Source organism: Lolium rigidum, chromosome 6 (assembly GCF_022539505.1).
Source record: "Lolium rigidum isolate FL_2022 chromosome 6, APGP_CSIRO_Lrig_0.1, whole genome shotgun sequence".
Taxonomy (NCBI): Eukaryota; Viridiplantae; Streptophyta; class Magnoliopsida; order Poales; family Poaceae; genus Lolium; species Lolium rigidum.
The window spans coordinates 254,354,263-254,365,208 of record NC_061513.1 but is presented as its reverse complement, the minus strand read 5'-3'; the positions used below and the strand labels follow the sequence as shown (position 1 = coordinate 254,365,208).

The 10,946-nt window shown below is 44.0% G+C and overlaps 1 protein-coding gene across 1 annotated transcript; it reads left to right on the top strand.

Moving 5' to 3' along the window:
• Positions 1-4,250: 4,250 nt before the first annotated feature.
• Positions 4,251-10,946, top strand: LOC124660028 (casein kinase 1-like protein HD16). Its single transcript, XM_047197831.1, has 16 exons — positions 4,251-4,592; positions 6,128-6,262; positions 6,340-6,413; positions 6,514-6,583; positions 6,795-6,850; positions 6,936-7,007; positions 7,099-7,193; positions 7,289-7,352; positions 7,447-7,576; positions 7,657-7,875; positions 8,669-8,808; positions 8,889-9,063; positions 9,231-9,321; positions 9,848-10,005; positions 10,223-10,411; positions 10,495-10,946. The coding sequence occupies exons 1-16, from the start codon at positions 4,497-4,499 to the stop codon at positions 10,552-10,554; spliced, it is 1,824 nt and encodes a 607-aa protein (XP_047053787.1). The 5' UTR covers positions 4,251-4,496; the 3' UTR covers positions 10,555-10,946.

Here is a 10,946-nt window from a genome sequence, read left to right as displayed (position 1 = left end):
GATAAACTCTTGCGAGCAAGTCTGTTTCCAGGTGCAGCTGAATTGACAACTCCGCTGTTAAGGCTTTCAAGTGTTCTTTGTCTTCCCTTGTGTCGAATCAATACATTGGGTTTTACTTCCCTCGAAGACTGTTGCGATCCCCTATACTTGTGGGTCATCAATGATCTACCTTGCTGGTAGAGATAACGTCCTTCATGGGAGGCGCTCTTGAAAGTCTGGTTGACGAGGTAATTAGAGTACCCACTATCATTCGTTGACAACAACAAACACCTCTCAAAATAATTTTACTCCTGTTTTACAAATGAAAAGCTGTAGCACATGTTAATCCATGCTTCCCTCTGTGAAGGGTCAATCTTTTACTTTTACATTGAATCTCCATCCTTTCTTTAAGCACCTTCTTGAGAGCACAACTGTCATTCTTAGTATAATATGCTTGTCCCAAAATGTGAATTAACTGTGGTATAACTTTGATGCTTTTATCTTTGATAATCTCTACTTCCAGTCTTCCCATGAACTTCAAAGGTGCCCGAGCATTTATGTTTTGTTGTACAAATACGGGCAAGCGAGATACCACTTTATCATATCCTTCTATGAACATTGCAATCTTGCTGATAGACATGATTCATGATGCTTATTATTAATTTGTTGGTACCTTTTCCATGATTGATATAGCTATTAGATGACTTTATTTGCATGTATCTTATTATGAGTTGCTTAAGTACTTGCCCATATCATGAGAATATTTACATCATATGAACAAATGTGTTCGTGAAAGTTCTTTTATCGCACTCGGTTGTTAATCGAATTGCTTGAGGACAAGCAATAAGCTAAGCTTGGGGGGAGTTGATACGTCCAAAACGTATCTACTTTCCCGAACACTTTTGCTATTGTTTTGTCTCTAATTTGTGTATTTTGGATATAACTAACACGGACTAACGCTGTTTTCAGCAGAATTGACCTGGTGTCTCGTTTTTGTGCAGAAACTCAACTTTCAGAAAAATCCCCGGGATTAATTCCAATGGGCCTATTTTCACGTAAGAATAACGGAGCCGAAGACAGAAGGAGGGGGGCCACGAGGCAGCCACCCCACCAGGCGGCGCGGCAGGCCCCTGGGCCGCGCCAGCCTATGGTGGCGGCGCCTCGGGCAGCCCCAGGTATCTCCCTTCCGACTACTTAAAGGTTTCGACCTAAAAACGCACGGGGGTTAGACGAAATCGCCAGAAGGCATCCAAAACACCGCCGCCATCAGGAAACTCCGTCTCGGGACCAGAAACTCCATTCTGGCACTCCGCCGGGACGTGCAATTGGAGGAGATCATCGCCATCATCACCACCGACGCCTCTCCATCGACCAACCATGTTTCCCCCATCCATGTGTGAGTAATTCCCCCACTGTAGGCTGAAGGGGATGGTAGGGATTGGATGAGATTGGATGAGATTGGTCATGTAATAGCATAAGATTGTTAGGGCATAGTGCCTAGTGTCCGTAATTGGTACTTTTATGATATTGTTGCAACTTGTTATGCTTAATGCTTGTCACTAGGGCCCGAGTGCCATGATCTCAGATCTGAACATGTTATTGTTTCATGATGATATTCATTGTTTTATGATCTTACCCGCAAGTTGTATACACATATTGTCTGTCCGGAACCCGAGGCCCCAAAGTGACAGAAATTGGGACAACCGGAGGGGAAGGCGGTGATATGAGGATCACATGTGTTCACGGAGTGTTAATGCTTTGCTCCGGTGCTCTATTAAAAGGAGTACCTTAATTTCCGAGTAGATTCCCTAGAGGCCCGGCTGCCACCTGACTGGTAGGACAAAAGATGTTGTGCAAGTTTCTCATTGCGAGCACGTACGACTAAATATGGAACACATGCCTATTGATTGATTAGTACTTGGATACCGCTTTATTACTATCTGCAAATGCCCTATCTTGATTGTTACATGAGTTCTCTCATCCATGCAGCGCCCGTTCATCCATCCCTGTGCCTACAATATTTTAATCCCGCTGTTTACTATAATCACTACTGCTGTCTTTGTTACATCGCTGCCGATATTTCACTACTGCTACTGCTATAAAACTGTTACTACTGATAAACTCATGCGAGCAAGTCTGTTTTCAGGTGCAACTGAATTGACAACTCTGATGTTAAGGCTTACAAATATTCTTTGGCTCCCCTTGTGTCGAATCAATAAATTGGGTTTTACTTCCCTCGAAGACTGCTGCGATCCCCTATACTTGTGGGTCATCAAACCCGAGGCCCCAAAGTAAAAATAATTGGGATAACCGGAGGGGGTGGCTATGATGTGAGGATCACGTGTGTTCACGGAGTGTTAATGCTTTGCTCCGATACTCTATTAAAAGGAGTATCTTAATTACCAGTAGTTTCCCTAGAGGCCCCGCTGCAACGGGCTGGTAGGACAAAAGATGTCGTGCAAGTTTCTCATTGCGAGCACCCACGACTAAATAGGAACACACGCCCATGGTTATCTTATACTAGGATGTTTATATCAATATTACTTGCAATGCCTATGTACTGCTATTATATGGGCTCTCTCATTCATGTAGCGTCCGTTCATCCATCACTGTGCCTATAGTATTTTAATCCTGCTGTCTACTGCAATCATCGCTACTACTATTTTTATTTCGCTACTATTGTTACTTCACTACTACCACTGCTATAAAACTGTTACTACTGATAAACTATTGCGAGCAAGTCTATTTTCAGGTGCAGGTGAATTGACAACTCATATGTTAAAGCTTATAAATATTCTTTGGCTCCCCTTGTGTCGAATCAATAAAATTGGGTTTTACTTCCATCGAAAACTGTTGCGATCCCCTATACTTGTGGGTCATCATCGGACCGCTCGCGCGAGAGCGGCTCCGGAGGCCCCCAGATCCCGCGAGCGAGGCGCTCCGATCTCCGTCCCCGGCCGCTGCCGTCGCTGGCGGTGGCGGCCACACCTGGCTGCCTAAGGCGGCGGGTGGGGTGGGTGCTCCCCGATGGATCACATCGCGTGGGGTTCTCGTATCCAGGGTGGCGCGGTGGCGGTTCAAGCGACGTCGCATCAGCGCTCGCCGTCACGGGTGGGAGGCGCGGTCGCTGGAGGCGGTGGCGCGACCTCAGCCTGGAGGCGGTGGCACGACCTCATCCTAGAGGCGGCGGCGATGCTAGCCATTCCTGTGCTGCAGGCGTGTGGCCAAGATCTGGCGGTGGTAACGCGTTGTGCGGCTTGATCCCTAGGCTCGTCTGAGCCGGAAGGGGTCAGCCCGATCCCTGCGATCGCCGGAAGTCGACCGGCGGCGTGGGGCTGCTAGTTTCGACTATAATAATGGCTACGGTCCTAGGATTCCAACTTGCGTCAAGATGTTGATCTGCCAGAGGTGTGTCCCCATCGATCTGGCTAGAGTGACGGGTTCCGGAAGGCTCCGCCGGTGATCTCCCATGGGCACTTCATGTTTAGAGACTATTGGATCAGGTGGGATTCGGCAGTGCACACCCATGTTTTACTCTGGCCCTTTGGTTTCAGAGGGAGCGCTTCGAAACTCTGCTGGCTGTTAACATTATAGAGCACGTTCTCGTTCCATGGTGCTGGCACAGAATATCATGAAGGCCGAGATCTGAGGACTAGCAATGGAGGTCCCAATCTTTGGGGTGATGAGGAATTGGCTTGGTGTTTCATGACTTGGAGCAACGGCATGCAAGTGGGGGCGACTACACATGAGAAGACCAAAGTCCTACCTTTCAAGGTGAAAATCCAAGATCTTGCCTTAATTGGTCGTGCCTCGCAATGACCTTGTTGAAGACATTGTTTTGAGAGCGAGGACTTTCTTCAGGGTGAAAATCCAGATCTTTGATCGGGCGACGACAACGCTTGTGCACTGTTTTCTTTTTGGAGGCGCCGCTTTTGAAGAAGTTGGACTTATGGTGTTGTCTCGGTGGTGTTAGTGTTGGAATTGACTATCGTAGCGGGACTTTTTCTTCTTTGTAATTCTTCTTTCTTTTTTGGTTGTGTGCATCCGTAATACCGCTAGAGCAATGCGTTGTTGCAGAGGCTGGGTGTAATTGGTATCTCCGTGATATTAATATATGCTCTCTATCAAAAAAATATCCTATCCAAGTTATATGTTTGGATGAAGACGTAAACAAGGACTGCGCAACGTTTCCCTAGAGGCGTAAATCCACGAGGCTAGCACGTAAGGAATGCTTCGTTCAGCTCTAGATTTTTTCCGTGCACTCCTCCCCTCGACCTCCGTCTGACCCCCGCTCCCGTCGTCGCGACTCTCCTCCGTCGCCGGAGGCCAGACCTCGACTCAGAGCCACCACGCCGCAGCCCATCCGCGCCTGGAGCCGGTCTCTTCCGGTCGGCCCCCAGCCCCAGGGAGTATCCCTACACCAGTGAGTGACAGGGAGCCGCAGAATCCGGAGGCTGATCCACGAGCTGCGAGGTATCCTCACTCCGGAGCAGCAGCAGCGCGAGGAGGGGCGACGGATGGACGAGTTCGACAGCGGCGACAAGGGGGCTGCCGGCCCCGCCCCCGCCCCGGCCGCTGGCGACGACGGCAACTCCGCGCCGCTCCCTGAGACGGTAAGCGTGGTACTGTATCTCTTAGGCCGCCGCTGCGTAATTTATTTGGATGCTTGTGGTTGCGGAAATTCGGTGGCGCTAGCTTAGGGTTCTATCGCTTGATTAGACGCTGGAAATTCTTGGATCGCAGGCCGGATTTGGTAGCATGTTTGGGGGGTTGTTTTGGGTCTACAAGTATTACTGTTTGTATAGAGATCTTCTGACATGCGGCTGCCTAATCCAAGGATAAACTATTCTAAACTTAGACTAGGATTCCATTGTTTCTAAGTAAGAAGTAAATTGAAATATGTGAACTAGGCGGCTAGAACTATGATCAGTGAGATAAGAGGCATCTAGATGAGCTGAAACTGGAACTGCTGGGCCTAGCCTAGGTCAGCATGCACTTGCCTCACTGGGAACAAGTAGATGCATCTGTCGTTTTGGCGTCTTGAAAAGATAAATGCAGATCTTAAAGCTTCAAACGTAGAATATTATAGTAGCCGGATTTGGTAGTAACATGTTTGGGGAGTTGTTTTGGGTCTGCAATGAATTAGGCCGGATGGGTTAGAAAGAGTATTACTGTTTGTATAGAGATCTTCTGACATGCGGCTGCCTAATCCAAAGATAAACTATTCTGAACTTGGATTAGGATTTCCAGTGTTTCTAAGTAAGAAGTAAATTGGAATATCTGAACTAGGCTAGAACTATGATCAGTGAGATAAGGGGCATCTAAATGAGCTGAAACTGGAAGTGCTGGGCCTAGTCTAGGTCAGCATGCACTTGCCTCACTGGGAACAAGTAGATGCATCTGTCATTTGGGCGTCTCGAAAAGATAAGTGCAGATCTTAAAGCTTAAGACGTAGAAAATGATGGTAGCAAAAAGAGATTATAATTCTTGTATTTCCATGGATTGGCTAACCTCCCCCTCTTCTCTTGAGTGTTTCCCTACCGACCTTCTCTCAAATCTGACAAATAGCTATGGAACCAAGAAGAAAGAGACGGAGGAGGGACAAGGGTGATACCATGAGAGGATAAACACATGCTCTCAAAAAAACTATTTGGGTTTGTGGCTGGGTGGGTGAGGGGGTTGAGAGATGAGAGGATTGAAGGAGAAACATTTTCAATCAACGGAATAGCGCCGTTTTTCTCCGTTAATGGCGGTTGTGACCTCAGAAAGATGAGAAGAGTGGCAGCAATGTTGTTTTGGGAGGCGTCTAGGTGGAGAGGACGATTGGTTCGTCCCATCGTGTGTACATCATTGCACAGTTGTGGGCTGTGTCCTCCAAACATGGGTCTGTTTTTTTTTCTTCTGAGAATGGAGATTTAAGCTTAGTGGCACACTGGCTCTAGTAGTAAACATGCTGCCCCCCTGCTACTGGGAGGCCCAGGGTGTCCGCCCATTTTCCCGGGCTATGGACCTCGCTCCCTGTGATGGGAGCTGTCTTTGACCAGGGAAAAAGTGTGCACTGCTACACATGCTGTGTTTGTGGCTGCATGATAGCGATCCTCTGTGTATTTATTTATTATTGATGATGATCAGTTTGTGCTTGGAACAGGTGCAAATTGGGAATTCACCAACCTATAAGCTTGGAAGGAAGCTTGGAAAGGGAGGTTTTGGACAAGTATATGTTGGCCGACGTATTTCTTCACCTAGTCTTGGTGACAGGAATACTGGTGCAAATGCTTTGGAGGTCATTATATCTCTTAAAAGTTCAATGTATTGCTAGAACTGAGACCATCATGGTACTAATGCTTCTTTATCTGTCAGGTTGCACTAAAATTTGAACATAGAACCAGCAAAGGTTGCAACTATGGAGCTCCATCTGAGTGGCAGGTTTACAAGTGAGTAGTTGATTTTTAGTTCTTGCTCGTCTATGTATATTGTTGGCGAGTTATTCTTTGGACATCTTTCTTCTGCTTATGTTAAACTTCACTCTGGCAGCACTCTTAGTGGAAATCATGGTGTTCCACGGGTACACTACAAAGGAAAGCAGGGTGATTTTTACATCATGGTAATGGATATGTACTTTTTTATTGTATACATAGTGGAACATTACAAAATAACTATTCAATTGTACACATGGATATGGTGACCCTGTTTGTTATGTAGTCCTGCAAAGCCTATTGTTTCCAAACATACCCTTAGTTATTCTATTTCTTTCATTGAATATAATAACTATCAACAACTTTGTCTTTAGTCAATCCTACCTGGTGTTTATGCAGGTTATGGATATGTTGGGACCAAGCCTGTGGGATGTTTGGAATAATAATTCCCATTCGTGAGTAGCTGCTCACTGTCCATAATTAAAATTTGTAGTCCATATCCAGCCTTTTCAATTATAGCCATTTGTGTTTTTGTTACAGGATGTCTGTTGAGATGGTTGCTTGCATTGCCATAGAAGCCATCTCCATTCTTGAAAAGATGCACTCAAAAGGGTAATTTGGTGTTCTGTTATTCGCATGGGGTCCAAAGAGTGTCTTGCATTGTGTTTGTGACCTTCTAGCTAACAAGATTTGTATATGATAGGTATGTCCATGGTGATGTGAAACCTGAGAACTTTCTGCTTGGTCCGTGTGGTACCCTGGAAGAGAAGAGGCTTTTTCTTGTTGACCTTGGACTGGGTAAATTCAAAATCAGACTGCACTCTTATATTGCATTTATTTGGTATAAAATACTTCTGTTGCTTCGTTTAACCTATCATTTTGTACCAACACAGCTACGAAATGGAAAGGCGCTGGTAATGGGCATGTTGAATACGACCAGAGACCTGACATATTTAGGTTTGGATGGAAATCATTTTTTGATGCACTTCATTTTGCGCATTGTATGTAGTTGACATGCTGTTGCCGTTTCTGTTTGCTCTTGCAAAAACAGGGGAACTGTTCGTTACGCTAGTGTGCATGCTCACTTGGGAAGAACTGGAAGTAGGAGAGATGATCTTGAATCCCTCGCGTACACACTTATTTTTCTTCTCCGTGGCCGCCTGCCTTGGCAAGGATACCAGGTAAATTTAGCTTGGTGTTTGAGCTTCTTTTGTTCTTATTTCTGTTTCTTATGTTTTTGTTTGTTTATTAATCAATTCAGGGAGACAACAAAGGTTTTCTCGTCAGCAAGAAAAAGATGGCGACCTCTCCAGAATCTCTCTGTGGCATTTGTCCGCAATCTTTTCGACAATTTGTTGAGTATGTCGTGAACTTGAAGTTTGACGAAGAACCCAATTACGCAAAGTGCATCTCTCTGTTTGATGGCATTGTTGGTCCAAATCCAGACATCAGGCCTATAAATACTGATGGTGCTCAAAAGGTACATTTCTCTTAATTCTATGCTTACTACTCCCTCCGCCCCGAAAAGGATGTCGCAGATTAGTGTAAATTTGGATGTATCTAGACACGATTTAGTGTATAGATACATCCAAATTTAGTCAAATCTGTGGCGTCCTTTTCAGGACGGAGGGTGTACCGTTTTCATTAACTTTAAGGACTTGTGTTCATGTGAATCTGAAAGTAATTATATATCCACCATTGGCTTGGAGAGCTATACCTTTTTACTAGAAACAATATTGTTTCCAAAGAAGTTCAGTAGAGTGATCTTATTCAGTATGGGTAACCTTGTGATTTCTTAAAGTGGCTTAACTCAGTTTTTGCTTCTTCTGTTATATTTTTTTCCCAGCTCAAAATTTCTGTACTGTAAAATGTCAAAATGTTGGATATGCTTTAGATGGTACTAAAACACCATGTAGTGCCATTATAGAACCCAAGAAGGCATGTGTTCTTTAAGTGTAGGGACAGTGGTATTCCTATGTTTATCTGTTATGTATTGGGAAACAGTTGAGCTGTTAAAAGTTCAGACGCAAAAAATGTCTTTTAAGCGTAGGGACAGTGGTATTCCATATGTTTTTTTGAGAGGAGGTATTCCATATGTTAATATGTCATGTGTATGTATTGGAAAAATATTGAACTGTTGAAAGTTCAGCAACGGACCCCATATCTTCACAGCTTCTTTGTAGCTTGTTGTGAATCACACCTCCTCTTTCATTTATGCAATATAATACGTAGTAGTAAGTAAACCACCTAATGTTTTATTGGATTGCTACCAGCTTATATATCAGGTTGGTCAGAAGCGAGGACGCCTCATAGTCGAGGAAGATGATGAGCAGCCTAAGAAGAAGATTAGGATGGGAATGCCAGCAACTCAATGGATTAGTGTCTACAGTGCCCGGCGGCCTATGAAGCAGAGGTTTGCTTGGAACAATTACCTTCTTTATGGTAGAAAACAGTAAGAGAAACTTCTTCTGTCTTACTAAATTTATTTTTCAGGTACCACTACAATGTTGCAGATGATAGATTAGTACAGCATATTCTGAAGGGAAATGAAGATGGATTGTTTATAAGTTCAGTTTCCTCTTCCTCAAATCTGTGGGCTTTAATAATGGATGCTGGAACCGGTTTTAGCGCTCAAGTATATGAAATTTCTCTTCACTTCCTTCACAAGGTGAGCAATTAGTTCAGACCATCCTACTTTTCAGAGTGCATCTTCTCTGTTTCTGGTGGGCAGTAACTCTTCGATTAGGCCATGTCAATGCTATCCCGATTTCATGTGCGTTGTATTATTTTCTGCTATTGCAGCTGTTAACTTGCTTGTTGCTTGTGCTATGTTAGGAATGGATACTGGAACAGTGGGAGAGAAATTACTATATCACTTCACTGGCTGGTGCGACCAGTGGAAGTTCCTTAGTAATCATGTCAAAAGGTAATCTTAATATTTGAACTTGATGGCTGGACTGCCACTTGCATACTTTGTGCCTAGACCACATGGTATCACCCGAGGTCAACTGCCAAGATTCATCTCACAAATCTACTCCAAGATACATGTTTTGTTAAATTTCCCACCTATGCGCTTTTCCCAGAATTTATGCCCAATAGCCTGAATGAATGTCACACTGATTATGTGGAAATGTGTTTAATTTCCTTAAAAAATTAAGCTTTTGGCCATAATAAGCTATTATATGTATAGAGATTGCTGGGAAACATGTGGACACCTTACCTTTGTAGCGTTTTTTCCTTCTGCCCAACACAATGCTTAATTAGACTAAGTCGTGCCAATAGTGTTAGGCACAGAAAGGGCACAACTGTTTTTAGCTTTCAGTTCACTATATCTTGTGACGCCTACTAGAAGCTTGTACTGCATGTTTTGCTTGTACATCCTCAGAGTAGCAACACTTGAATCTTAGAATATAAGTTGTTGGTATCTATATGAACTTTAAGTATATCTTCAGGAACATCATATGCACAACAATCCTACAAAGTAAGTGATTCATTCCCCTTCAAGTGGATAAACAAAAAGTGGAAGGAGGGCTTCTACGTCACATCCATGGCTACAGCTGGAAGTCGATGGGCAGTTGTCATGTCCCGAAATGCTGGTTTCACAGATCAGGTACACCTACTTTTCGTTTGATTGCCCATCGCACACAAAGCTCTCATAGTGCACTGCACTTTAGCAGCAGGCTCACTTCTATTGTTGAAGTGGACCTGCAAATATTTTTTTCTCGAGCGGACATAGGGGGGAAAAACAGATCTTTATGAATGTATACCTGAAATGCTGAAGTGAACATGGCAAAATATGGAACTGACGGAACCATTTTATTTTGCAGGTAGTGGAGCTAGATTTCTTATATCCGAGTGAGGGCATCCATCAACGTTGGGATAATGGTTATCGCATCACTGCAACAGCTGCCACATTGGACCAGGCGGCTTTTATCTTGAGCATACCTAGACGAAAGCCTAACGATGAAACACAGGAGACCCTAAGAACATCTGCTTTCCCCAGCCAGCATGTGAAGGTGACTTGGCAATTCCTGCTTATCGTGTCAAATCTGAACTCAAGATAAGGGATGTATTGACCACCTGATCAATCTGCTTGCAGGAAAAATGGTCAAAAAATCTGTACTTGGCATCCATCTGCTATGGAAGGGCGGCATCATGAAGCCCATTTATGTCTGTTGGTTCTTGGGAGGATCTACTAATATGGACCGCCAGTTTCTATGCTAAGATGGGGGTTGAAGTGCTAACAATACTAATATACTTACCCATAACTAACAAACAACAGGTAACCTGTGACAAACAAAATTGTTGTTGTGTTGTGATAGCTTGTGATTTGGTTGTGTATAAATTATCCATAGGGTAATTTTGTAAACAAAGATACTACCTCCGTTCCGTATTATATGATGTTTTGGTAGGCTATTTTAGGCTACGAAAACATCTTATAATTCGGAACACAGGAAGTAGCACTGTAATCGACTAATTGTATGCATATAAACTTTTAGCCTGCACATGTGTTGGATCCGAAGCATTCTGCCGATTTAGCTTTTCATGTTA

Bases quoted from the DNA above. Each gene is read 5' to 3' on its own strand.
- LOC124660028 (XM_047197831.1), top strand. From the start codon at position 4,497: ATGGACGAGTTCGACAGCGGCGACAAGGGGGCTGCCGGCCCCGCCCCC. The intron at 6,584-6,794 runs GTAATGGATATG...GTGTTTATGCAG, and splicing joins AGGGTGATTTTTACATCATG to GTTATGGATATGTTGGGACC. The intron at 7,194-7,288 runs GTAAATTCAAAA...GTACCAACACAG, and splicing joins TCTTGTTGACCTTGGACTGG to CTACGAAATGGAAAGGCGCT.